This window comes from Sinocyclocheilus anshuiensis, unplaced genomic scaffold, assembly GCF_001515605.1.
Source record: "Sinocyclocheilus anshuiensis isolate Anshui unplaced genomic scaffold, SAMN03320099.WGS_v1.1 scaffold204, whole genome shotgun sequence".
NCBI classification, from domain to species: domain Eukaryota; kingdom Metazoa; phylum Chordata; class Actinopteri; order Cypriniformes; family Cyprinidae; genus Sinocyclocheilus; species Sinocyclocheilus anshuiensis.
This window is the reverse complement of record NW_015557064.1, coordinates 144,178-170,502: the sequence shown is the minus strand read 5'-3', so window position 1 is coordinate 170,502 and position 26,325 is coordinate 144,178. Positions and strand designations below refer to the sequence as shown.

Genomic DNA, 26,325 nt, shown 5'->3' with positions numbered 1-26,325 from the left:
CCCCGTTCTCGTTTGTCTCTCTTTTCGAGTAAAGAGGGGCAGCCATCTGCTCCCCGCGGTTCAGGCCCCGCCGCTGCTGAGGCACGGAGGAGAATGAGCTCGTGGGGATCTCAGGTGGACCTGGCCGATGAGTTTAAAGGGGCTTTCCCTCTCGCACTCATCGGCAGCAGGCGAGAGATGTCGTTCCCTACTCAGGGAACCATGGTTACATAAGTAACCTGAGACGTTTTGTGGTTTACTCCCATTTGTCCTTTTCCCAGCATGCACAGGGATATGAATAATTATAGTTGCCTTGCTTGACCGTTTGCCAGTTTTAATTACATCAATTTTGTTCCTATTATTAATAACTTGCTGTCTTGCAACATCAAGAGTTTATCCCTCTATTAACATGATTAGTTAGTTGATTATTAAGTGTTTGTGTGTAATTCATTCACCCCGCGACAATATATAAAAGTATATAATATTATATCCAAGTTATATTAAGTGATATACACTAACACTACTGTTTAAAAGTTTGGGGTCAGTAATATATTTTTTTAAGAAATTAATACATTTATTCAGCAAAGGCGTATTAATCAAAAGTAACCGTAAAGACATTTACATTGTTACATTCTTGCAAAAAATGTCTGCTGATCTTTTGACACTTCAAAGAACCCTGAAACAAATATTAAGCAGCACAACTGTTTTTAACATTGATAATAATAAGACATTACATTGTAATATTTCACAATATTACTGTTACTGTAGTTTTTATTAAATAAATGCAGCTTTGATTAGCATAAAAGACTTCTTTCAAAAACATTTAAAAAGTTTACAGACTCCAGACATTTGAACGGTAAGTTCTATATTTTTACAGTTATTTGATATAAATGGATAACTGTTAAAATGACAGCAGATTGTGTCATTTTCGATAGAAGATATTTTGAAGAATGTTGGGGTAACTCATACAGGTTTGGAACAACTTGAGTGTGAGGAAATGATTATTAAATTTTTGGGTAATCTATCCCTTTAAGATCACAAACACCTCAACTGAAAAATAATCATTTATGATGTAATTATTTAATACATTTTCTATGACTATGAAATCATAATAGTAATATCTTTTATAATAGTAATAATAAATCATTATAATTACTATAATACTAATAGTTTGTATTATCTATGATTAACAAGACTACTGTTTCTAAGTAAAGATTACTAAAATTTACAACCATTAGAGATTCCGCTCACAATCACCTGGCTTTATTACTAATTCAATATTTCCATACCACTACTGAGCATTTATAACACACTATTAGCACGGCTACTGAGCGCTATCTTCACAAACATGCCGGAAAAACTGTGATCATGCCATCTGAAATAGAGTGGCATTTAAAATAACATTATTACATCACGGAATACAGAAGCCCATTATGTCTGGAAGATGTTCTAGTGCACAGCTGTATCTAGATGAGTCAAAGTCTCCGGGTCTGGCCCTCACAGGCCTCGGCATTTGCTGACCAGGACAACAGGCAGCCACAGAGGGAGGGGCAAGCGGCACACGGCGCATGCACAGCATCAACTGCAGCCCAAGCCAGAAAAAAAGCCTTTGTGTGCAGCATGGATGTTCTAGAAGGACAGATGGGGCAATGATAATGAGTTTCACACTTGGGATACAAAGCAGTGCGTAACGGGGCGGCTTTTGATATCGAATGACTGACAAAGCTCATAAGGCATGAAGGGACTTATTTTGTAGGTAATAAAAATAAAAATGGACCAGACTGAGATCTGGGATACTGAATTTTGGTGCCTAAGTGAACAGCTCAGGATGTGACACATAAGGTTTAATGACATTTAACAGCATCCATGATTAAAAAAAATAATAATAAAAAAAAAAAATAGCATTCCAAGTTCCATATAGTTAAGTTGTTTTGACTTTGAAAAAAACAAAAACAAAATATAACTCAAGAAATACTAAGAAAAGATTATAAGAATTTACGTAATAAGGTTTTCTTTTTAATGAGGCTTTTTTTATACAGTTGTGTCACGCTGACATTTGGGACTTTATACACCAAAAAATACCGAAATGAATTTTAAATCAGAATTTAAAAACATGTTAAACATAGAACATGTGTATTCAAGTCATTGTATATATGTAATGTATAAATTGTTTTGGAATAAATAAATGGATAGCACAAAAGAAAAAAAATGCCATGTACATACTAATCATAACTCGGTATTAGTTGCTCTGTGTTATGCACACACTGTACTGTGTAACAGTGTACAATGCAAAAACAAAGTAAGAAAAGTCTGTAAAAATACGGCCCAAAGTACCATGTGTCACAGTCTTCAGCGGGTGTGCAGATGACTGTGTTCTGGGAGCACATGGCTTGTGTTGTGTTTGTCTGTTGCCATGTGCTCTCTCCTGTCTATTGTCTGGCCCCTCCCATCTTGTTACCTCGTTATTGTTTAAGTTGCTCCACCTGTGTCTCCCTCGTTAGCCTCCTCGTTTGGTTCCTATTTATTCTCCTGGTGTCTGTCATCCTGTGCTGATCCGTCATTTCTCATTGTGTGTGTTTCATGTCTGCATGTGGTGCCGCTTTAGGCTTGCCTGTCTGTTTTTCCCCCTCGGGGTGGTTTGAGTTTGTTTTTGTTTCATTTTTATGATTAAAATAAATAACCATTTCTCCTGCAATTGAGTCCTCGCTTCATCTCCCTGCACGCACCGTGACACCATGTTAATATGTAGGAATTTTCTGTATTGAATTTTCACAGGTGTTTTACCTATATACACTTAATGTGAAAGGTATTGGTCATTTTCTGACAGGACATTACCTGTTTTTCTATGGATTTTTTCTTTGCAATAAAGATATTTGGCCCTGAAAATCTCACCAGGCAACAATTTGTCAATATTCTAACCAACAGAGATTGTAGGCATCCAACTTGCAATGCAGACAGAGACAACTGTTTCAGACCTCTCAGTTATGTGACTGGTGCCTGATAATTTTGTCAGGGGATGTAGACTATTTAACCACACCTAAAAACGGCTCTATGATAATCCAGACATTTCAAGTGCTTCCCTAATGATGGAGCACCCCAAATCTCAGTGTTGAGCAACACCACCAGGCACAGCCTTTATAAAGCAAGCCAAGCCATACACATTCACACACACACTTGGACTTCACACTCTCTTGAAAGTTGAATAGTTCACAGCGATCTGAAAAACACAATATTAGCACATTATCTGAAGGTCCATCATGTTGAGTGTCCCAGCTATGTTACATGGCAAATAAATTAAATGCATAACATTTAAGCCCTGACATATCATCGTCACGTTCTGTCTAAATATGATCTGCACTCAAACTATGAACTCTCATCGGGCAAACATCATCCGAACACTGAGTTCAAGCCAGCTGGTCCACAATCTGTAAAAACAGCAAGAGGTGAAAAGAAAAATCTGTCAGCACAACACAATCTGAAGCAGAGACGGTCTGTTCAGCCTCTTGTTTGCATTAGCGTGCTGCTTTGTGCACACAGACCTTGAAATTTGTAGCGCTAACAAAACATAAAGACTCGCGCACACTTCAAGTGCCACTCAAAGCCACGCTGCAGTCAATTGGGTAGAAGGAAAGTATGGGGTTAGATGAAGGTTGCTAAGCAACATGGTGTAAGATTGAAATGGTTTGGATGGGAGTGGATGTGATGTATGATCTGTCAAGGCCGCGTCAATCATTGTCTGAGGCCGCAGGTAACCAAAACATATTCATATTTGGACTAACAGCATGATTACGAGCATGATATTGCTTTTGTACAACAGTTAAATAAACAATAAGTTAACATTACATACATTTTAAACACAATAATGCCAGTTACTTTGTGTATTTAGTGCATATCGTGCAATATCGGGTCCATGTAACTCATTCTTCAGCAATTTTTTGAAAGAATCAGCCGAGTGAATGATTCAATGACTCACTCACTTTTTTCATTACTGAATGAATCAGCATTTTCGAATGAAACAACTGACTGAATAAAGCAACTTGTTGTAACTTGCAGAAAAGGTAACTTGCAAACACAGTGTTGGAAGGCCATATGGACTTTCATCACGCATATATTTACTGGTAAACAAAGTAATTTTCTTTATTTTTCACTTTCCAGCTAAGTTTAAAAAGGTATTTTACAAAGTTTACAAAGATATTGATTTGAACTGTTCTTTTTGAGAGACAATTGCCAAACAGGGCCGTAGCTGAGGTATTCGGGGACCAGTGCATGTTGTACCTGTGGGCCCTATTTGAAATAGTTCAAATAGGCTAGCACAAATAAATAACTAGAACAAAGACACAAATTAAGTAAGGCTTTTTTTCAGGTTTGGTGGTGTTTAAGTAAAGAAATTTAATCAACAAATATAAAATACCATTGCATAGTGTTCACTGTATAAATTAAACATAGATTAATTTTGTGTTAAAGCTACAAAATTCAAGTTATTAAAGAGCAGAGAGTAATTTTCTCTCTCTCACTCTTTTTTTCTTGGATTAACATTAAGGACACCGACAGCAGCTAGTAAATTAGGCACAGTCACTTTAATGCAGCACTATGTAACTTCTGCAAATTTTGAACACAGAAAAAGTTACATAGTGCTGCTTTAAGACACAATGCATGGAACCAATAATGAAACACATCTTTATCCGCTGTTTATTTTCACTTATGACATTACCAAATTTTTCAAGGATACTCACCAAGAAGGGTATTTTGACAATTTGTTTATGTATTTGTCCATTCAAGCGCAACAGACTCAATAATGTGGTCGCGGGCTGTGTGGCGTGGCTCTCTGTATGCACACAGAACACAGCATGCAAATACTGAATGAAGTTCCTTCGCACTTGAATGCTTTAAAATCGCTTGAATGTTTGGCAAGGCTTAAAAACACGTGCAAATGATAAGCTTTCGTGAAAAAGTGCAGCAGTGACCGATCGGGCAGTCCATCAACTGTCCTGAGTGTCTTTCACACTGGTCCTGGACAACCCGTTAAAACTGCCTGGGTCCCCCTGACAGCTGTGGGCCCCTATAATCGTCACCACCTTTCTCCCCACCAGCTTCGGCCCTGTTGCCAAAACATTGTTTTATTTATATTTAATTTTCACTAAATATCATATACATAAATGTAAATACAGTAAAACCAACCCTTGTTTTTGATTCTTGAACACGAGAAAAAAGACAAAGACTTTATCTATATGCCTAACTTTACATTTATTTCTATAATTATTAGTCTGCCTCCCTGGCTGTGTGTTTTATTTTAGCTATATTGTTGGAGTTTTGAATGTACTTTGAATATACAATGTTTTTTCTGTTGTACTTTAAATGTTAATTTTTTTCTTTACAGTTTATTTTATTATTATTTTTAAATCCAATAAAGAACAACAAAAACAACAACAACAAAAAACAAAGTCAAAGTACATTCAATACAGTAATGTAAATAAGAGAAATCAAATTTAAGGGCTTTGGATGTTTTGTTTTTAAGCAAATAAATAAAACAGCTTAATCTATTAGTAGACATTTGACATATATTATGTTATGACGTATTTGTAAAGGCAAATGGCTATAAGTTGTAAAATACAATACAACCAGTTATAACACAGCAATATTCTACATTGATTTGCTGGAGATCTTTAGTATCATTACAATTCACCTGTGTCACTGATAAAGACAACATAACACATGAACTCATAATTAAGTCAAATATGTATAACCTCGTGTTAAAAACTGAGGATACTATTAATATGGTAATCCCCTCAATCCTATGGATGTGAGTGACTCAGGAGCTCCAAACTCCACCATGAATGGGAAGCCTGTGATTTTAATCCTACTCAGAGCACTTCCTCTGTCCACGACCAGAGCTCCTGTCATACACCTGCCCTTGCTCTACTACCCATTCCTGGCTGCTTTTATCCAATTAAGAGCATGCAATGACAAACATAAAGGCTTAATTTTTGGTGTTTCAATAGCAGTGAAATGTGAAGTGGCAACAACTGGCACTAGGAGAAATGAAATAATATCATGTTATTAGCAGTCAAATCGTGTCTTGGCATAATTGCAGTGCTACAAAAAGGCTTTAACTAACTTGACAAACCTGCATAAAAACTTTTATGCCATTATCAGTGCTTACAGAGCTATAAAAATACTTTAAAATCCTGAGATATCATGGCCTCTCTATATGTAACAACCTGATGATCCTATAAGATCACCAATGTCAAATGTATTACTTTATCAACTCATTCAGAAGAAAACTCATTTAGACAGTGTTTCACCACCAATCTTTTGGGTGCCTGTTCACCACACTAGACAGTAATATGATTCTACAGAAAGCTTATAAAATATTAAGCAGCCAACACAAATTATTCATTATCTTTGTAAGGAGACGGCTACCAAAGACGCTGGCAGGATCTTCTCACAAATGTTGTAGTTTCTCACCTACTTAAGATTTTAATGTTGTTCACTTCCTCTTGAAATACTGCATATCTCCTGTGCCAGAAAATGAGGGTAACATCATGTAGGTCTGGCACAGGTGCTGAGCTGAAACATCTGAGCTGAAAATTTTCACAGGGTGTGTTTTAAGGTGTGAGATGTTCTTTCTTTTCTTTGCCATTGTACAATCCCCTAGTCAGTGTTCTTCAATTGCATTACAACTACATTATAATAATAAGGAACATAACAGAACTAGTTATAACATTTTGCCTTGTGTTAATTGTTGTAGGAAAACATGCTGATGAACGATGCAGTTTATTTAACATTTATAAAAACTAAGCGGTAGGCAATACAGAAGCCTATTTCACTTTAGTCTCTAATGCCACTAAACTATTTTTAAAGAAGGAAAAGTATGTTATTAAGTTATGTCAATAAGTTTATATACCTGATTTTCAAGCCCTTTGAGAAATAAAGAATTTGCACATTGTTCTGGTTTACAACCAAATCTTTAAAAACAATTCCTATAAAGTAAGTTAACCAGGTTAAATAATCTTATAAAAGAACAAATATTAAGAATATTTAAGTCTTCAATTTAAATAATTATAATTTCTTCATTCTTCCAAGGGATTTAGAATGTTGGTTAAAGTATAAAGTATTGTTAAAGTATTGCCTTTGTGGTGGACAGTTTATTATGGGAAGTTTACATCAGCAAAAGTGACAAACAACACAATTGAAACAAATGTTGCATAAAGAATAGAAATCACCCGCATTATACTTTTACTATTACTATTATTTTTTTATATGCAAACTGTAAGGCTAGTTACCAACAGTATATATTTCTGAAAAACTGCTTGGCTTCTAGCTTGATTATGCTGATCATTTATGGTCTAGAGATGATGGATTAGATGAACTACCAGCCTGTGAGACTGAGGTTGACCTGGCAGACCATGATAAGGTTAGTTGGTAGACCACCTGAGCTGGTAGACTTTATACAAGTTCCACAAATCAAATTAAGATGGAAAAAATTTTTTATTTTTTTATCTCTATAATCTTTTATCTTTTTAAATCTTTTATCTGTGCTCCATCACGAATCGACCAAAAATTGTCCCACTTCTGCATAGCTCATCAAACATACTACTGTATACATCTGCCGCATACACTGCAATACTACTATACTCGTCCTTACATTCATCTTCGTGAATACAGGCAGTTATATCACTAAGATCTGGATAAACTGTCTTATGTGTCCAGTTTATTTATTTTTTCAAGCCATCTACAATGCGATTGTTAAACTCGTGAAGATCGTTTCACACTGTCCTGCTCCCTCCGCATATTCAGTCAATCCTATTCCTTATTTGGATGTCAAGTGCAGCCGAAGTCAGATCTCTTTTTCTGCAGAATACAAACAATCTCTATCCGATCTCCTTTTATCGGACAATTCATAAACGCTTGTGCTTTCAATAAGCACTGCAATTCATAGTTTCACCCTTTACATCCGCCAATATAGCCATAAAATTATCACTATATAATAATATCACTAGTGCTGAAGTAACTGAAACACTAAGCCACGCTGCCGTACTTCTGCACTGCACATTTGTCTGCAATGGATGGCCGCTGCGGTTTATTATATTAAAACCCTGGGCCAAATAATAGTAGGCTAATAGTAGTCGAATACTGGGAATCTGACTGAGAATGAAGCATGCGTTGCGTAATACTCACCTTTCTAAGGAAGCAGTCCAGGTTTCCGTATTGATAACGCTGCAATTCAGTGACGGTCACCGCACGCCGCTCGCCCGAGCGTGGAGCCTCTCACGCTCTCATCACAATATCACTGGAGTGGGAGGAGAGGGGCGTTCCGTAGAGGCACAGACGTTTAATCAATCTTATCTTTTAGCAAAGGTGCATTTTCAGCGCACATTTTAAAGAACAATAACAAAAATACATTTAAATGATAGGCTACACATTACATTTAGTTAATAAATTCCTAGTTTAGATTAAATTGCAACAATAAAAATGATGCTGGAAATAATCATTTTTAGCGTTTTTGGGTAATAAGTTAGACTATTTTAATGTAAGTTATTTAAAATATTTTAAGTAGTCTTGCGCCCCCCTTGGAAGTTTGCCGAGGCCCTCTAGTGGTCCCAGGGCACTATAGTTTATAGATGAGGTAAAAAATTAAAATGAAAGTAAATGTAGATTTTTAAAATAATAATCAAAAGAAAATCCTTTTAATATAATTAATTATAATGATACGCATAAAAACATTCACAGGATTTGGCGAAAAAGTCATTTTTAAGATTGACATGAGATTTATTAAGCAAGAAGCAAATATTTAGCTAATTTATTGAGAATTAAATAATTTTGCAAATGGAATTTTTAGCATATTATCTAAGCCAAAAGATAAAACATGTTTCATGTGCATTGGGTAGGCTAAATACTTATTGTCAGTAAATATGTGCACTTGTCAAAAACCTCCGCTATACTGAGGGAAGCATTTACAAACAGAGCCTAACAGACTTAAAAAAAAAAGTTAAAATAAAAATAAAATAAAAAGAAGAAGGACAACACATTATGGCAGAAAAGACTTTAATTAGTTTTGTCTTCATGGTCTACCAAACATGAACACACACACAAACAAATACATACACACAAAACACACATCTTCCTTCTTCACACTGTGCATTCACACTTTTTATGCTGTTAAATACACTCTGCTTCTGTTTCTCTGCTTCTTTTGGGGTGATATATTAGAGCCAGCAATAATAAGTGAATACATCAATAAATATTTTTAAAACGCAGAAAACTATTCAACATTAAATCTCATCATCTCATGACTGATCACAGCCAACACAAACTATATTTCAAACAGAAAAAAGTTCTGAAAACAAATGTAGGCAAATTCTTGAGTTTGCTATTTGCTACTAAAGGCACTCAGAGAGCACAAACCAAATGGCTATATTGCAAACAAGTGACCATACGAAGAAAAAAAAAACTCAAACATATTGCATATCTTCAGCTGAAGATTTATAATTTTAATACCTATAAACTAAGGTGATTGTTTGCATTGCAAGTTGAGTCTAGATTAAAACACTTGAACACTGGATACTGATCCACTGGCTGTGTCTGAAACCACAGGCAGTATATGAAAAATAAGATAGCTTCAAGACTTCTGAATCTGATGCTTGCATAATATCCTGTTTTCTACTTAGATGGCAGTTGGTAAAAATAATATAAATGGCAAACCAGTTTCCTTAAGAGTCACCTTCATGCAAAACCTCTGTATGGTCACTGACTGCTACGCTGTAAAAAATAAGTGTAATTTTAACTGTAAAATTTTGGTAAAAAAAAACTGTTAATAGGTTAACAGTAAGTTCCCGTACTATATACAGGGAAAAACTGTAAAATATCTAACCAGATATTTCATGTAATTTTACAGTAAAATGCTGTTAATTTGACAGTTTTTAGAAGGAAAAATAACAAATCAATGTATAATTTACAGTCAAAAACTGTAAACTGATATACCCCGAATTCCCTGCATGACACTCCACATTTTAAGGTATTTTGTTTAAATAATCATGTTTTTTTAATAGTTTTTGTTATTAGTTATGTATATTTGGGCTTTATGTTACATCTTCTGTTGTTTAATGAAAGTTTAATGCATTATTTAAGTATCATGTGTGTTACCATGATGGTGTTTTGTGTTTGCATGAATGACTCTGTGCACCTTCTATATATTAGTATATACTTCTGCTTGTGGCGAAGCTACTTGTGATGAGCTTTGATTCTTCATGTGGCTTTCTCTTTTACCACCTGCATTATTATGGTGGTTGTCAGTATGTTAAAGGTACAAAACAGATTTTAATAGCAGTGTGCATTGTTGAATTTACTGGTTTACATTCAAATTTTCTTGTTTGTAAATTACAGTTTTTTACTGTGAAATTTACAGTTTTTGGCCGTAAATGTGTTTACAGTTTTTCTGTATTTTTTACAAAATTATTCTGGCAACCACAGCTGCCAAAATTATTTTGTAAAAACTACAGAATTTTTTTTACAGTGTAGGGGAGGAAATGAGCCGTCTTCAGTTTCGGACACAGCCAGTAGTTTCTGTTCCACCTTGAAGAGACTTACAGATCTCAAAGGCTCAACAAGAAAAGTGCAGAGTCAAACAGAACGAAAGCCAGCCATGCTGAAGCAGGCCTTCACCATGTGCGTCTCGGTATAGGTGGAGGTGGCATGGACCTTTGCGCAGGCGTCTGATGAACAGGACGGGATGGAGTCGATACATATCGCTCGTTTAGTATGTCTGGATTCCTAAGAGACAGAGCGGGTTAAATTTAAAATGAGCAATATACAAACTGAGCTCCAGACAAACCAGGGAAATAGGTTACAACTATTAAACTTATGTAGCCTAATAAATTAATATCAATATATGTTGAGGGGTTTTTTTTCTGGATGACTATCCCCAAATATTAAACAGTGAATTCAGCCTGAACTGTTTAACCTAAAACTACTGTTCGAAAGTTTGGGGTCTGTAAGAGTTTTTTATCTCTTATCCTCACCAAAGCTGCATTTATTTGATCACAAATACAGTAAAATAGTTATATTGAATATTATTACAATTTAAAACAACTGTTTTCTATTTGAAAATATTTGTAAATGTAATTTATTCCCATGGTGGCAAAGCTGAATTTTCAGCATCCATTACTCCAGTCTTCAGAGACACGTCATCCTTCAGAAATTATTTCTTAATATTATAATTTTGAAAACAGTTGCACTGCTTAGTATTTTTGTGGGAACTGTGATACTGTACATACTTTTCTTTTATGATTCTTTAATGAATAGAAAGTTCAAAAGAACACAATTTAATTTTATTATTTTCTTTTATTCTATTATTCATTTTTTATGAGCTCATCCCAAATCTTTGAATAGTAGCGTATGTTAGCTGTATGCTGATCAAAATATATATTTTGTTTTTTACCAAGAAAGTTAAGTTTGAAAATCTCCCTTCGACTTACACTGATTTGCATACTGAATGTTGATTGGTTTTGTCTTTTCTGCATATATGTAACCATTTATAGCCTCCTTAAAAGGCACAGTTCTAGATCTAGGTTGGATGTGCACAGATTGCACACCTTTCTATAACTTCTCTAAATTTATCATAGCTCCCATCAGCTAGGCGAGAATTAGCAGAGGATATGTGGCACCCACATCAGAGTGCAGATGTTCCTCACCCCCTCTCTGACACGATACCAATCCTCTGATGTTTGTGTTTGTGTATATTAGCTGGTGAAGATGTAGTGCATTCAGAACCTACACTCCGTCTTTATAAGATTTAAAGGTTGATGCTTCTACATATGATCAAATTACTGATGGAAAGTTAAGCTTCGCAAAATCCGGCGTTGTGGTTAAAAGAGTTTAGCGATTGATGCTGTGGTTTGTCACATGGGGAGGTGTATGAGTTTCATACACTACCACCTTCGCTTCACCTACAATGTTTTATCCAGTCATCTGGTACATTCTCGCAGAGAAACGTTTCGAAAATAAAACTAATCAAAGCCACAACTCTCTATATATACATTTATGTACATGTTCATAACTCCTGAGTATATGTATTTTTTACTTAGAGTTTGAAATATACTTTACAATAGAGCTATGACAGAAAATGCTTGTCTTTTCTGATTCCAACACAGTTGCTTTTACCTGGTATTGTGTAAAAGCCATTTTAAACACGTACCTCTCTATTACACGTGGTGGGACCCTGGGTGGAGGGAGCACTGGTGGAGTATCCACTACGGGCCGGGTAGGCCGTGGAGGAAGTGGAATGTCCGGAGGCTCCTTAAACCATTAAGGTCAAGACATATGATCATTAAAAAGATAATAATAAATAAAAAGGTGTAATAAGTTCTTGGAATGTGTTAATATTTGCTATTAAGGAAAATATTTTGATGTAAAATCAAAATTTCTACTATAACAACCTAAGCTAAAATACTTTATGCCAGTATATTTTAATATTACAATAATGTATTAATGTATAATGTATTAAAGTTTTTCGATCATTAAAATGTTTTAATGTTTTTGGAAGAAGACACTAAGGCTATATTTATGTGATCAAAAATACAATAATATTATGAAATATTATTATAATTAAAAACAAAAACTGTTTTCTGATCGAATATATTTGAAAATATAATATATTCCTGTGATGGCAAAACTGAATTTTCAGCAGCCGTGATTCCAGCCTTCAGTGTCACATGATCCATCAGAAATCATTCTAATTTGTTGATTTTCATTCCTTATAATTATCAATTCTGAATAAGAAACCATGATACTTCTTTGTTCAGGAATCTCTGATGATGATTAAAGGAAAAAAACTGACCTCACATTCACCTTCCACCTCACTGCTGTTGCTGACGGTGCTCTGAATGCTCAATCTGTGACTGCTACTACCTGCACAGGTCAAACCTTCACAATTACATTGTAGAAACACACCATACTTGTAAACATGGTTCTGTTCACAGTTATATCAGATGTTATTGTGTGAGATTAAAGAAGTTATTTATTACATACTAGAAGTGCTGGAGGTGCTTCCTGTCTGCCAGCTTCCTCTCTGCAGCGGTCTACTAACAGGAGGGGGTTGGGCAATCGAACGAGGTGTGGGTTCGTACACTGAGCAATTCATGTTCATTTGAGAACCCCACTGACTGTTTGTTTGCATTGGTGCTGTAATCATAAGCTCTAATCGAAAAACAGAAAGACTTGAAAACAGACATAAAATTGGTTTGATTCTAAATGCTAAATGTCACAAAATTTAACAATAATTTTCAATGGCACCACCACAAAAAATATGCATTTAATTCATGTTTGTTATTTTTATGTGCCAGAAACAAAAATATTTTATACAATATATTTAAAATAGATTAAAAATTTAAATGAACACAATTAACAATTATTTTCTTTGCAAATATAGGTGAAAACTATAGAGTTAAGTAACTCCAGGACAGCAATAAATTCATAATTTTAAATGGACTAGGGGCTAAAATTATTTTACACTTTCCATGTGCCATTAGTTCATACTTTTTGTTGAGCCCCAAGAGTAATATGTAAACTTTTCTTGTACATTCTAATGCCATGTTAACCACTTATGAGTATATTGTATAATGAAAGGTGTCCTGCGTTTCCTTACCGTTTGGCCCTTTGCCTTTACTGCGTCGAGTGATGCTGTCTCTTAATCTTTGTAAATTTTCCTTGAAGAAAATGGAGAGACGGTTACAGAAACATCAGAGATACTCATTTTATTTGTTAAGCCTATTTAGGGTTAACATCGAATTTGATATGCAAGGTCTCTAATTATCCGCATGATCAAAACTTTGCTGTAAAAACCTGTTGTACACAATCTACTACATGCCTTCTGATTGATAGTTCAAACTTTTTTTTAGCAAGTAAAAGGTCTTTAAGTATAATTTTAAAATAGTCATCCTACAGGTTGTAATACAGGAGTCATTTTGCTGTGAAATCTTTAATGATTTTCATAAATTAAATGTAAGAATAACTTTATTTTGTTAGTAATATTTCAAGATGAACACCTACTGGACTGAAGCAACTTTATCTAATTATCCACACAGCGCTTTTTAGAAAAATAATGTTAAAATGTATCAAATATGACACATCAGGTTTTTAAGGAACATTTATTCGTATCGCTCAATCATCATTGTATTGTTGAATTATATGTTTTGCCTCCCACAATAAAAACTACAGAGCTTTGATTATAAAAATAAGCATTTAAATATAATCTTAATAAGATATTATTGGGAAGTACAGAGTGGCAACATTTATATGCATTTTATATAAGTAGTTCACTATACTTTTCTAAAGAGCTCATTGATTTACATGCAACACATATGCAAAAATTTGACCTGGAGTTACTTACCTGCTGGAAGCGGAGAGAGCGCCATCTTTTATCTTGATCAAACTGCCAAGCCTTGAACTCCTGCACTGCCTCTTCCACAGTCAGCTCACCCACCTTCACCCTCTCCTGCAGAGAGATGAGCTGCCTCTGTCCCGGGGTCTTCATGCCTGCAAAGGGGTCATGGTGACTGCTCATGTCTCTGTCTCTCACCAGCCGTACAGGTGCTGCAAGAATGGATAATTTAAGCATGGAAATGTATGTGTACTTTCAATTTAATAATCCATAATTCATATACACATATGGTTCAAGAAACTTTTATACACTACCTAAAGAGGAATCCCTTTCTGGCCGTTGACTGAGTGAGTATACAGGTTCCTTGAGACAAAATACTGTAAAACAGGTCAAATTTAACTGAAATTACTATAAAGGTACTGTTTTCTGACTTAAGATTTCCATTAAAAGAATAGTTCAACCAAAAATTAAAATTATGTCATAATTTACTCAGCCTCATATCGTACCAAAACTGTGCAGTATGACTTTCTTTCTTCCGTGAAATACAAAAGAAGATATTTTGAAGAATGTTGATAACCATGTGGATTCCCGCTGACTTTTACTGGGACTACTTATTTACCAACATTCTTCAAAATATCTTCTCTTACATTCCACAGGAAAAAAGAAAGTCATGCAGGCTTAGAATGATATAAGAGAGAGTAAATGATGCTACACTAAAATTAGAGCCTCTGTGTTTGCACGGTGGTTTAGCTGTGTCTGCATAATAACCTTTGGAAATGTAGGTTGTGTTCTCTTCTGGCTCTGGCAGGTTGACTGGTCGTGGAATCGGTGCAGGTGGACGGTTGATTATTTCAGAGGTGGATTGTGGCTCCACTGTGTCATAAATTTGATCAGGGCAGCATGGGTTATACGGGTCCTCCTCTTCTACATCCCCATAGATTTCCGCATTAAGGCCCATGTCATGGTATTCTTCATCATCCATTTCAGGTAATCCACCATTGATTGAAGTATGTTCCAAGGACTGTAAACTCTTGTCAGGTTGTGCTAAATGAAAACAATTCATGTTATTTGACAACTGCAAACTATACAGCATCCAAGAATGGTTTATACCATTTGTGTACCAGTGTACATCTTTATAAATACCATATATTAGCAACTACGCACTATGCAAACAAGCTACATCCTGTGGCAGATAGGTTCAAATACATATTAGCAGAATAAGCTAAGTTGGCTAAGCTAATTGAACCATTTCCAGGTGTTACGTTACAAACATGAGGATAATATTGTAAGCCTTTACAAAATTTTTGTACACTTGGTGATAATTCTAAGTAATAGGCTTTTTAATAAGTAAAGAGAGTATTCACAGATGTATATATGTTTAAAGGAAGACAAGATGAAAGGTGTCATCACACGAGAAAAAAGTGACAGAAGTCACAGTCACACAAAAAACTGCTGTGACATGACCATCGTTTCTCATTGATGTACCTTCAAAAAACTTTCTCAGTATTGTCTCCGAGTTGGAGTCCTCCAGAGCACTTTCTAAGTCATCATCTGTAGAAACATTGTATAAACAATTTTGTATACAGTTTACAGTACATACCTTAACCATCTGACAGTAGGCCTATAAAACAAGTCTTACAATGCTTACATTATATTATCATATTATATATTCATAGGTTAGCAGTAGTAACAAAATATGCCTCGAAAAAATAAAAGAAATGCTTTAACTTTATGCAGTAATGACTATTGTTACTGTGCAAGAAAAAATACACTAGACTAGAGTTTCGAAAGTAAATTTCATACACAAACCCATCTCAGGATTTAGTTTCATCATAGACTCGTAAATGTCCTCATTATCGAAATTGGTGATGAAATTTTGGGAAGCCATCAACATGTCCTCATAGATATCCTCGTTGCCAGAGGTGTTCTGAGATTCCTCCATGTGGGTCTTCACTAAATCTACTGTCTCCTGTTTTGTTTTATGAAAAAAGAAAAGAAAGATTGCATAAATAACTGGCATCATCTATGCTATACTGAAATGAAGATACATAGAAATACTGCTGTATAAATGTATGCTGATGATTATTAACAGACCTATATAACATAATTACATCATTGCATTTCCATTACCAATGTTATGTGCAATGAAATTTTTTACAGTTTACTACAATTTGTTGTCAGTTACAGAAGTCATCAAGAACATTTACGCAATTAACTCACAACATATTCGTCCATAAACTGTCTTAAATCAGAGAAGCCACTCTTCTCGGCCAGTTTGTTAGGGTAATCCCCATCTTTGTTCATCACACTGTAGGCCTGCATGGCTCCAGGGCACCGCATTAACAAAGACGTTAACTTTTTTAAGCCATACTTGGCCGAGAAGTGAAGCAGTGTTGGAAGTTCCACATTACGGTGATCTGAAAACAAAGAAATCTCTTTTCATTGTTGTTCAATAGAGTTTCCTGCAGTCTTCAAAAATAAAAAATAAAAATTAACCATCCACACCAGTTCCTTAACTTGGTGTTATGTTATCTACCTCCATTAAAGATATTCATCATAAGCTAGACTTTTATAAACTATAACATAAGCAAGTTCTTATGAATTAAATCACTTACTCGCTGGTGTGTTATCTGCAATTTGACTAATTCCAAAAACTTGTAATCCATTTAGAGGCATCCGTTCTTCCAGAGAGTCTGCAAGCAAATTATCCAATGACTCAGGCACCTTTGATGTGATATCAAATGCCTGAAAATTGAGTATAATAAAATAAAAATAAAAATTGAATGAAATGTCCTTTTCTGTAACTATTTTTAAAAAGGGCAAACATTATTGTCTGCATGTTAACATTTAATGAATGATAATGAAATGTTTACTTCTGCTCCTGCTGCCTCGCATAAACTCTTAAAATGTCTAAAATTGACTTCATTTTTATTTATTTTTTTTATTGTTACTGACTAAACGACAAATTACATAAAGCATCTTCCATTGCTGAATTCAGGGCTGTGTGTTGCTACTCAGGCATCTGTACGAGATCAGACCACCTGTGGGGCCGATACGCTGTCACAGATATTTGACAAAATGACTACATATTATATAATTTAATGTGTTAAATCATTTAATTTATGAATTTTATTATAATATTAATAATTAATTAATTATGAGACATTACATTTTTCACAACAGCATAATAATGTGAAGCTACTTTGAAACAATAAATATGAAAAAGCGCTATGCAAATAAACATGACATGATTTGTTTGATTCCATTATCACGTTCGTTCACAAGTCATTTCAGTTTATGTGATTCAGGTGTTCCGTTTGAACCGATTGCTTAGATTCAGTTTCATCATTACCTGACACATGAACTGCATTGGATCCATTGCTTTCTTTAGATACCTGCAAATTTCCTCCATTTCTGTGTAATATGTCACAGTTGTTGAACAGACCACAGATTCGTTTTTATAAAGAGTCAATGAGACTTTCCCAGCTGGCATATCTAAGAGAGAAAAAAAATATTGTTTAGAAAACAACACTAACAAAGCCAAACACAAATTTGACAAAGACAAAGCTTCTCTTTTAATAAATGAGCACATTAACAGGAAACAATATGTAAATTCAGTTGAAAGTGAAAAAGCATGGAGGAACTGAAATGAAAAGTTCCTCTTTCTGTGTTTTTGTCTTACCAGGTGACTGTACAGTAACAATGTACTCGTTTACAAGAGTCCCAGGGATCCGCTGAGGAGTCGAGTACTGAGAGTGAAACTCCACCTCCAGTCTGCCCTCATCCACAATTTTCTTTACCATGATTATATAAATATTCAGACGATTCTTTATGGGAACGAACAGATGGTGAGAAAGACATGAGACCATGTCAAAGACAGTAACTGACATAGAGTAACACAGACGATTGATGTTGATTCCGCAAATGTCAGCAAATGCTTTTGAATGAAATGCTGAAGCTATATTTTGTTACAGTGTAAACTTCTTTGATTTCACAAAATTCAAAATACTTTTCAAAAAAGCCGATAGAGTCAAAACATAGTTTTTAAAATATGAACACTGACATTATTTAAGCCATGTACACTAAAATATTGAAATGTCCACACCACGAGACATACTGTATAAAAATATCTCTTCATCCATTCAATTAAATTAGGCATACTTTGATTTATTACATTCTCAAATAATCAAATCGATTGATTTAAAGCTACTTGGTGGAGTATTTAAGTGATTTGTAAAATCACCCTACGGGCAGGAACAAACATAGTCTATGAAGACGACAACTTCAATAGTGAATTACTTAAAAAGTACAGCATGGGCAGCTGTAATATCGTTTTAGTCATTTTATCACCCATCGCTGCTACATCATCCTTCTTTTAACATGTCACTGAATTAAGAATGACTTAAATTATCTAAATCAAGCTTCATAGACGGGCCTTGCACTGACTTCCTGTCTAATCTGAAAAGCACTAAAAGGTGTGAACTCAAACCATGTGAGCTTCTTGCTGACATTACCACTATATATTCTTAGAAAAGTTTTCTATTTAGGCTCTGCATGCATTGTGTGCAATGCACTTACCCCACATAGTATTCTGTCTGGTTGGATAGTGAGGCAAGTTTGGTCGTCTATTGGCCCCATTGTATTTGAAGAAGTTTGCTCAGTATGACAAACATCATCCCCAATCCCCTGAATGTGTTCCGTCTCATCAGGTAATGTCTCGGGAATCTCTGATAATGTGAACGCATTCATTTGTTCTTCTAGTTCAATTTCATATGGATTCTGGCCATTTTCACTAACAGATCCTAGAATGAAAAATAACATATTAAACTTTACTTCCGGTCGACTTCTTAATGTTTAGTTCGATTCATTCTGATCCACCATGCAAAAAATATTTATTCTAAATAAAATAATTAAATAAAATAGACTACAGAGCACAGACTATAATTACTTCAGGCCAACTGTAAGATTATGTATTTAGTCAAATTAATTATGATCCACCATGCAGAACTATTTATGGTACATAAAAAAAACAAAGTAAAAAATACATAAATAATAAAAAATAAAAATAATAAGAATATACAAATCTACAGTTGAATATAACACATATTTCTTACAATTGTATTCATATGCACTCTTTTGCAGTGTGTGTCAGTCTGCAGGGGAGTTATGTTACTGTTTCATATCTTTTAAGGACATCTTAGTATTTTTATTATTGTTGTTGTTATTAAAGGTGAACAACAGTGCAAGTAATTATATGTTCTTTTGCTGAATGAGACGTATACTATATATAAAGTATAAGGAATACACACCATTATCAATGCACTCAAGGACAGTAGACACATATACTGATGGCTCGTCTTCTGAATTGAGCTTTCTCCAGTGCTCCCAGTGTTCAAAATAGTCCGCTGACACTTGCCTTTCTGATATACCACACAAAAAGGCAACAACTTTGCAAGGAGGCTGAAGAAGATCCCGGAAAGTGTCCTGCACTTCTGGGTCGTGCTGCATGTCCAGGAACGCAGCAGACAGCAAAAGCATGATGCACTTGCTGGAGCCAAACAGCTCATGGTTTTTCATCCAAATCTCTTCATTCACATCATACAGAATGAGGGAGCCCTCCAGAAAGTTACATGATGCTACCAATATTTGCTGTAGATACTCTGCCCATTCCCTGGCCTCACTGGTATGGACAATTAACACTTCACACATTGTGGAGTATCCAGGTTGTTCTGCAAAACAATGGATAATAAATAGAAGAATTACTAAGAATTTAAAATAATTTCTTGGTTCATCAATTAACACAATTAAAAGTTACACTGTAAAAAAATTACTTTGAAACGATTTTTACTCAGAAATTTCCTCAAAACTCAAAAATGTCATAAATATCTACAAAGAAAAGGCAAGAAACACATTGAATTGAACATGAAAATTTGAAGTAGAAAGACTGAAATTTTCTTAAAAAACACACTCCAATAATCTTTGTTCGAAAAATATTTTTTACAGTTTATGTAAACGTGAAGGAAACTCAAAATCATTGTTTTCTTCTGCAAAACTGCAATTTAAATGAACTGCTTGCATTCAAATCTAACCAAAGTATACTCCAAAGAGCTTGTTTATTTGCTGATTAATGAATTAGTGAAGAACTGAATGCTAGCCATGTTGCAGGGGCTACATTATTGATTGAGCTAGACACGTTTTGTCTTAGGATGATAGAGAAATAAGTTGGTAATTAGTCATCTTTTGTCTCCTAAAATGCTCTATAAATGGCACTCTGACATAGTGTCGGTGTACAAATAAAATTGGTTAAACACATAATATGAATGAAGAATTTACCAATGGAATTTTATGAATCAGGCTTGCTAACCATGAAATAACATCCACTATACGACCCACATCAACACAACAGAAGTGATCAAATATGGTTAAAGATACATTTCAGTGCAAACCCTGTTTAGCATGTCACTCACATTTGTGTGACTGTCCTGTTTGTGATGTAACCTGTCAGAGGAGACTTCACTTTTCCTGAAACTACTTTAGGTTTTCCAGAGTACATCAACAGCACCCCTCTGAACACATTCGACTTTGTATTGAGTTTGAGCACACACTTCAAGTAGATATATACAGAAACTCATTCTCTGAAAGGAGATGCAATTAAGCAACTTTATATCATATGCAGAATTTTATTTCCCACAAAGTCAATGAATGTTAAAGCAAAAATACAGAAAGATTTTTTTTTTCAACTTCCTTATTGCTTTCACCAAAATTATTATTTTGTATCATGTCATCTCTATCATTTTCAACAACAACAAAAAAAACAAAAAACAAAACTTCTGTCAGTAATCTATTTAAATTCTAAAAAGAATTCAAAACAACAATTCTTAACCTAAAGACCAAACCAAGAAGATTTTGTTTGTTCAGTCGTAATATTTTAATGGCAATAAATGAGATCTTTATTTAAAAATGACTCACCTTGTTTCTTGTGATAAGACTGCCATGTTGTAATAAACAGTGCCTTTCTTCAGGTGGTGTATAGTGGCTGCACCTTTCCACATTGGCTTTCCATTTACCTCCGTTCTCGGTCTATAGCTTCTGATCAAAATACTTTGCATATATGACTGCAGTATAAGACCGATTTAGCCTTCAGCTCATGACTTACATCTACTAAAAGAAACAGTCCATTTCCTGATGGTGGGTGGTAGCGTCACTTCCTAAAATACACAGCAACTGCTTAAACTCACATAGCCAGAGCTGCTGTAGGCTGTTGTGACTCTGTAAAAAAGAAAGAAAATTTCCCAGACAAGTTAAAAACAGAAGTTAAGTAAAACTATAATGTAGCTTATATTTAAAACAGCCAGAACACTCACAAGTTCAGTGCATGGCATAGTAATTTCTTTTTTTTCTTTTTCTGTCTGAAATTTTTCACGGACCCCACACTAAAAAATGCTTTTTATAAATAAATAAATAAAATAATAATAATAAATTAGACTGTATAATACTGTAAAAATGCTACAATCTACAATCAAAACCTGTTAATTGGTTAACGGTAGGTTTCCTTACTCTATACAGTGAAAAACTGTAATAGATCAAATGGGTCATTTGATGTAATTTTACAGTAAAATACTGTTAAATGTACAGTTTTTGGAAAAGAAAAAGAACAAGTCATCTTGTAGCTGATATTCCCAGAAATTCTGTGAGACACCTCTCATTTGATGGTTTTTCATTGAAATAACTAGACATTTCTTATCAGTTATGAACATCAGGGTTTTGTGTAATATTGTTGAATTAATGTTTATTGCATTATTTTGTGTGTTACAGTGATGGTGTTTGGTATTTGTGTGTATAACATCTTGCACCTCCTACATATATATTAGTATTTACCTCAACTGTGGAAAAGCTACTGTGGTGAACTTTGACTAATCATGTGGCTTTCTCTTTACCACCTCTGTTATCATGGTGTTTATCAGCATATGTTAAAGATACAAAACAGATTTTAGTAACTAGGTATATTAACATTATAATAAAATACACATTTTTATACCGTAAATGTAAGTACAATCTGTAAAACTTAAAATGATGCTAAAGTTCAGACAACTACAGCTGACTTTATTTTTCTTTTTTCTTTTTTTTACAGTGCCGTTTAAACCCCCTGTTTTAGATTATTATTTCACTAGATGACTTTAGAGCCCTAAAAACAATGAACAGTTTGCTAGCTGTTAATGGCAGTGGGAGTATACAGCTTTTCTAACTGGTCTTTAATTATTTAACTCTGTACAGAAACAATGCAAAAACCACTGTAAAGTTCCTATTTAAAACCTTGCTATTAATGACATTATTTAACCCACTATTAACTAAAAGGAGGAACTAAAACATTGCAGCACTTCAGGTACATTTGAGTCAGGTTAAGCAAAATGTTGAAGTGAAACATACATTAATTTTGAGAATAAAGTGGAGATAAATTAGGACACACAAGGTATCTACACTTTAAATATGCAAGGCAATATAGGCAACATTTCTATAATGATTTCTATGACTACAGACAACATTTCTATGATTTTTGATACATGACCAGAAACCCTTGCAAATGTCATTCATCCTATGAGAGGTTTTATTCTCTGCTCAGTTGTACCCTCAAGAGAACAATCATGAACTTGTTCTTTAGTTAGTGAAGTAAAACAAGAATCATACTGTGGGTGTTGGAAAAAAAAGTGTCACTTTGTAAAGACCGCATGGGAAGGATGTTCTTAAATGGACAGGGGACATTGAAATTAAAGGATCTGTTCACTTCCAGAATACAAAATTCCTGATAATATACTCACCCCCATGTCATCCAAGATGTTCATGTCTTTCTGTCTTCAGTCGCAACGAAATTAAGGATTTTGAGGAAAACATTCCAGGATTTTTCTCCATATAGTGGACTTAAATGGTGGCTAACGGGTTGAAGGTCCAAACTGCACACTACAGACAAAACCACTCGTTTTTCATGCGCTGTTCAAATTTGAAATTTTGGGCTATTTGGTATTCAATACATATATTTCAAGGTAATTTTCTCAACATGTGTCTTACCTCATGAAATCAGAAATCTTCACTTCAGTAGCATTTACACACATACACCAAACTTTGCAGTTTCTAAAAGGAAGGAAAGGAAAGGACGTGTGGCCAAGTACGGTGACCCATACTCAGAATTTGACAACAAAATGTCAACAACAACAAAAAATGATACAATAATTTTGAACCTGGCTTTGTCCACTGTTCAGATTTCTGTTCTGGAAATGTATGCAAATTAGAGCATATTTAATTAGATAATGCATAATTTGCTGCTTTTAACATAATACTTCAGAAAACATGTCATATAAAACAACTGTTTTAACGTACTGTGATTTATCAATGAGAAAGCATGGTAATGTCTACTAGTTAAACATTTTATGTCTTACCTTAAACCAGCCAGTAGAGATATAGCATTGTGTTAATGTATTATTGTACAATTCTACATATAATTTCGCAGTAAAACATAAAGTGTTGCACATTTTATTGGTGTAGAGAAGAATGTGTATGTTATAAAACATGTGCAAGTGCAACTGCTTTTTATCATTTAATTAGAAGCACCACAATTAACTTGTGTTGTCTTTTACAACAGTGACTACAGGGAACAGGTTTATTTTAAAGAGTAAAAGTATTGAAAATCAACATGTGTAAATAAAGTAAAGCTCTGTAAAAACGTTATTTGCATTTTAAAAACACTACTGTATGTTCTGAGTTTGTCTACACTTAAGATCTTCATGTGCAGTTGAACATATGGGCCAAATACAGGAAATACGTCATGCAAGTGGTCAAGTTCAGAGACCACAAATGTGGGTATTGGGACAGGCCCAATGTATAGAATGATTCACCTGTTATATCCGCCAACTCAACGTGCAAGAAGCCCGATTATGTCTGTGAAACACACTCACTGCTTGACCTGTAGATGGCGCCAGAATATCTGGAAGGGAGAAAGGGACAGTGACTGAACAAAGGCAATGCAAGCAGCCATATCAGAAGCTAGTAAATAAAATGAGATAGCTAGCAACATAATTGTGATTAAATCATAATTGTGATATTAAATAAATATTTATTTTTAATAAGATATTTATTATAAATATTTACATTTATTCGTTTATTAAAAGTACACGAATACTAGAAGCTGTGCGTTGTTGACTGACCCCTGCTGGTGAACACTTGTCATCATACCTCGTAGAAAACATGGCTGCCAACCAGAACACAGAGTGGAGGACCGAGTGCGAGAAATTTCGCCTGGCCCAGGAACTCTCCGAAATAGAGTCGAGAAAAGACCCTGAGAACAACCCTTTCCGATCGAAATACAAAGCTAGAGACCTGTTGAAGGAAATCCATTGTTCGTTGAAAAAAAATCACATCGAGGAGGAGGAGGGCGAGGCTGACAATGAAGCAGACGGTGAGTCCAGGCAGATGGCGGATGGAGAACCGGGGAATGAACGTGGGAAAACGTGTATTGGAGACTCTCCAGCCGGTCTGCGAGCGGTGAGGCTCGCGGTGGTGCATTACTATCTCGGCGTGAACCACATAGAGACCGAGGAGCTGTCAGCTGGAGAGCAGCATCTGATGAACTGCATGAAACTCATTGACAAGTGCACAACGACACGGGAGAACGTCTCGTTATTTATACAGGCCCGGGTAATATACACTGCATTTATGAGCCCTTTCTCCTAAAAGCTTCATATAGGTAAATAAATGTGCAGTGTATTTTGGTGGTTGACTTCTGGTGTGTGATTGTACGTATTGTGTTTTTGACAGAATCAGCTCGGCATTTTGTGGGCGGGAAGAGATGAAATCGAAAAAGCACAAGGATTTCTGGAAATCGCCGAATCTATGTATTTGCTCTACATGAGAGAGGTGTGTGTGGACCGTTTTGTCTCAAAACCTAGTGAAGTAACGTTACCTACCTAAACTGCAACGACATTGGTTTTTTAATTTTTTTTATTATGCAATAGAAGAACAACAAATACAATTACAAAGACATCGGGCCGGTTTTAGGCTTTTCCTTATTTTAATATTTTAGACATCCTAGTATAATGGGTGTGAAAAAAATGACTGGCCATCTCCTCATTGGACGTGCCTTTAGAGAGAAATGCATCTTTACAGTTTACATAATGAAAGTTTTTGTTTTCGATTTTAATTATTTCGTTTTAAAGTAGTAATTTAAAGCTTTCTATAGATCTATTTATCATATGTATTTATCGTATCTGTGACTCAATTCGTTGAGTTTCGGTTCATTATTGTGAAGCCTACTGTTCAAGACGAGACGGCAAGCACATCCTCTGTTTTCCTATTTATTTTATAAAAGCACAACGTTTTGTTGATATTGTGAATGCACACAAATAAAAGTAGACCCTTTACAGTTCCAAACGATGTATTATTCTTATCTTTATGAGCAAAAATGACGGCGTATTTCATTTGTTTCCACTGATGTCCTGAAGCGCGCTTCAGCTTCCACTCTCCGCACAAACGATTGTATATGCACCTAATAGCGCACATTTATATAGGTTAAATGTTTAAACTAACATTGCGATATGCTTTAAGTATTTTATATCTATAGATTTTATTTTCGCCAAGTAGTAATTACAACATCGTATGACATTGTCTCATATGATGCTCATAAGTTTCTTCATATTGCGTTAGTATCTGATAACACCAAAAGAATAAAAATTGCACTACGAAAGATCTCCATGATTAGCCTGTTTTTGCACTTCCTGTTTATCCCTGCTTGAGAATTTCTTTCCAATGAATGGATGACCTTAGCACACGTGTGGTTTTGTTTACAATTTCTGGTTCACTTTCAAAAAGGGCAGTGTGAAAGCGTACCGCACCAAACAAAAAAAATCAACACTGTATTTGGTCCGGACCAAAGCAAGTGAACTAGCGGACTTTCCTGGTGTGAATACACCCTCACTTTTATT

The 26,325-nt window shown here is 34.9% G+C and overlaps 2 protein-coding genes and 1 pseudogene across 2 annotated transcripts in view; 1 reads left to right on the top strand and 2 right to left on the bottom strand.

Moving 5' to 3' along the window:
* The window catches only part of LOC107676553 (sorbin and SH3 domain-containing protein 1-like), a 60,293-nt pseudogene extending 50,587 nt beyond the window's left edge, over nucleotides 1-9,706 (bottom strand).
* Nucleotides 9,707-9,719: 13 nt separating this feature from the next.
* On the bottom strand, nucleotides 9,720-21,522 carry LOC107676601 (phosphoinositide 3-kinase adapter protein 1-like). The gene is made up of 18 exons (XM_016471180.1): nucleotides 21,326-21,522; nucleotides 19,666-20,085; nucleotides 18,935-19,158; nucleotides 18,039-18,183; nucleotides 17,709-17,851; nucleotides 16,972-17,101; nucleotides 16,577-16,773; nucleotides 16,166-16,325; nucleotides 15,842-15,907; nucleotides 15,125-15,400; nucleotides 14,671-14,733; nucleotides 14,366-14,568; nucleotides 13,622-13,682; nucleotides 13,006-13,173; nucleotides 12,815-12,885; nucleotides 12,173-12,273; nucleotides 10,491-10,749; nucleotides 9,720-9,733 (listed from the first exon to the last, which is right to left on the bottom strand). Exons 2-17 carry the CDS (start codon nucleotides 20,063-20,065, stop codon nucleotides 10,638-10,640), a joined length of 2,520 nt encoding a protein of 839 aa, XP_016326666.1. The 5' UTR covers nucleotides 20,066-20,085; nucleotides 21,326-21,522; the 3' UTR covers nucleotides 9,720-9,733; nucleotides 10,491-10,637.
* Nucleotides 21,523-24,563: 3,041 nt separating this feature from the next.
* The window catches only part of LOC107676599 (KIF1-binding protein homolog), a 7,416-nt gene continuing 5,654 nt past the window's right edge, over nucleotides 24,564-26,325 (top strand). Inside the window, exons 1-2 of the mRNA XM_016471177.1 lie at nucleotides 24,564-25,042; nucleotides 25,163-25,261. Of these exons, the coding sequence (XP_016326663.1) occupies nucleotides 24,593-25,042; nucleotides 25,163-25,261 (549 nt within the window). The 5' untranslated portion in view covers nucleotides 24,564-24,592. The remainder of the gene's footprint in view (nucleotides 25,043-25,162; nucleotides 25,262-26,325) is intronic.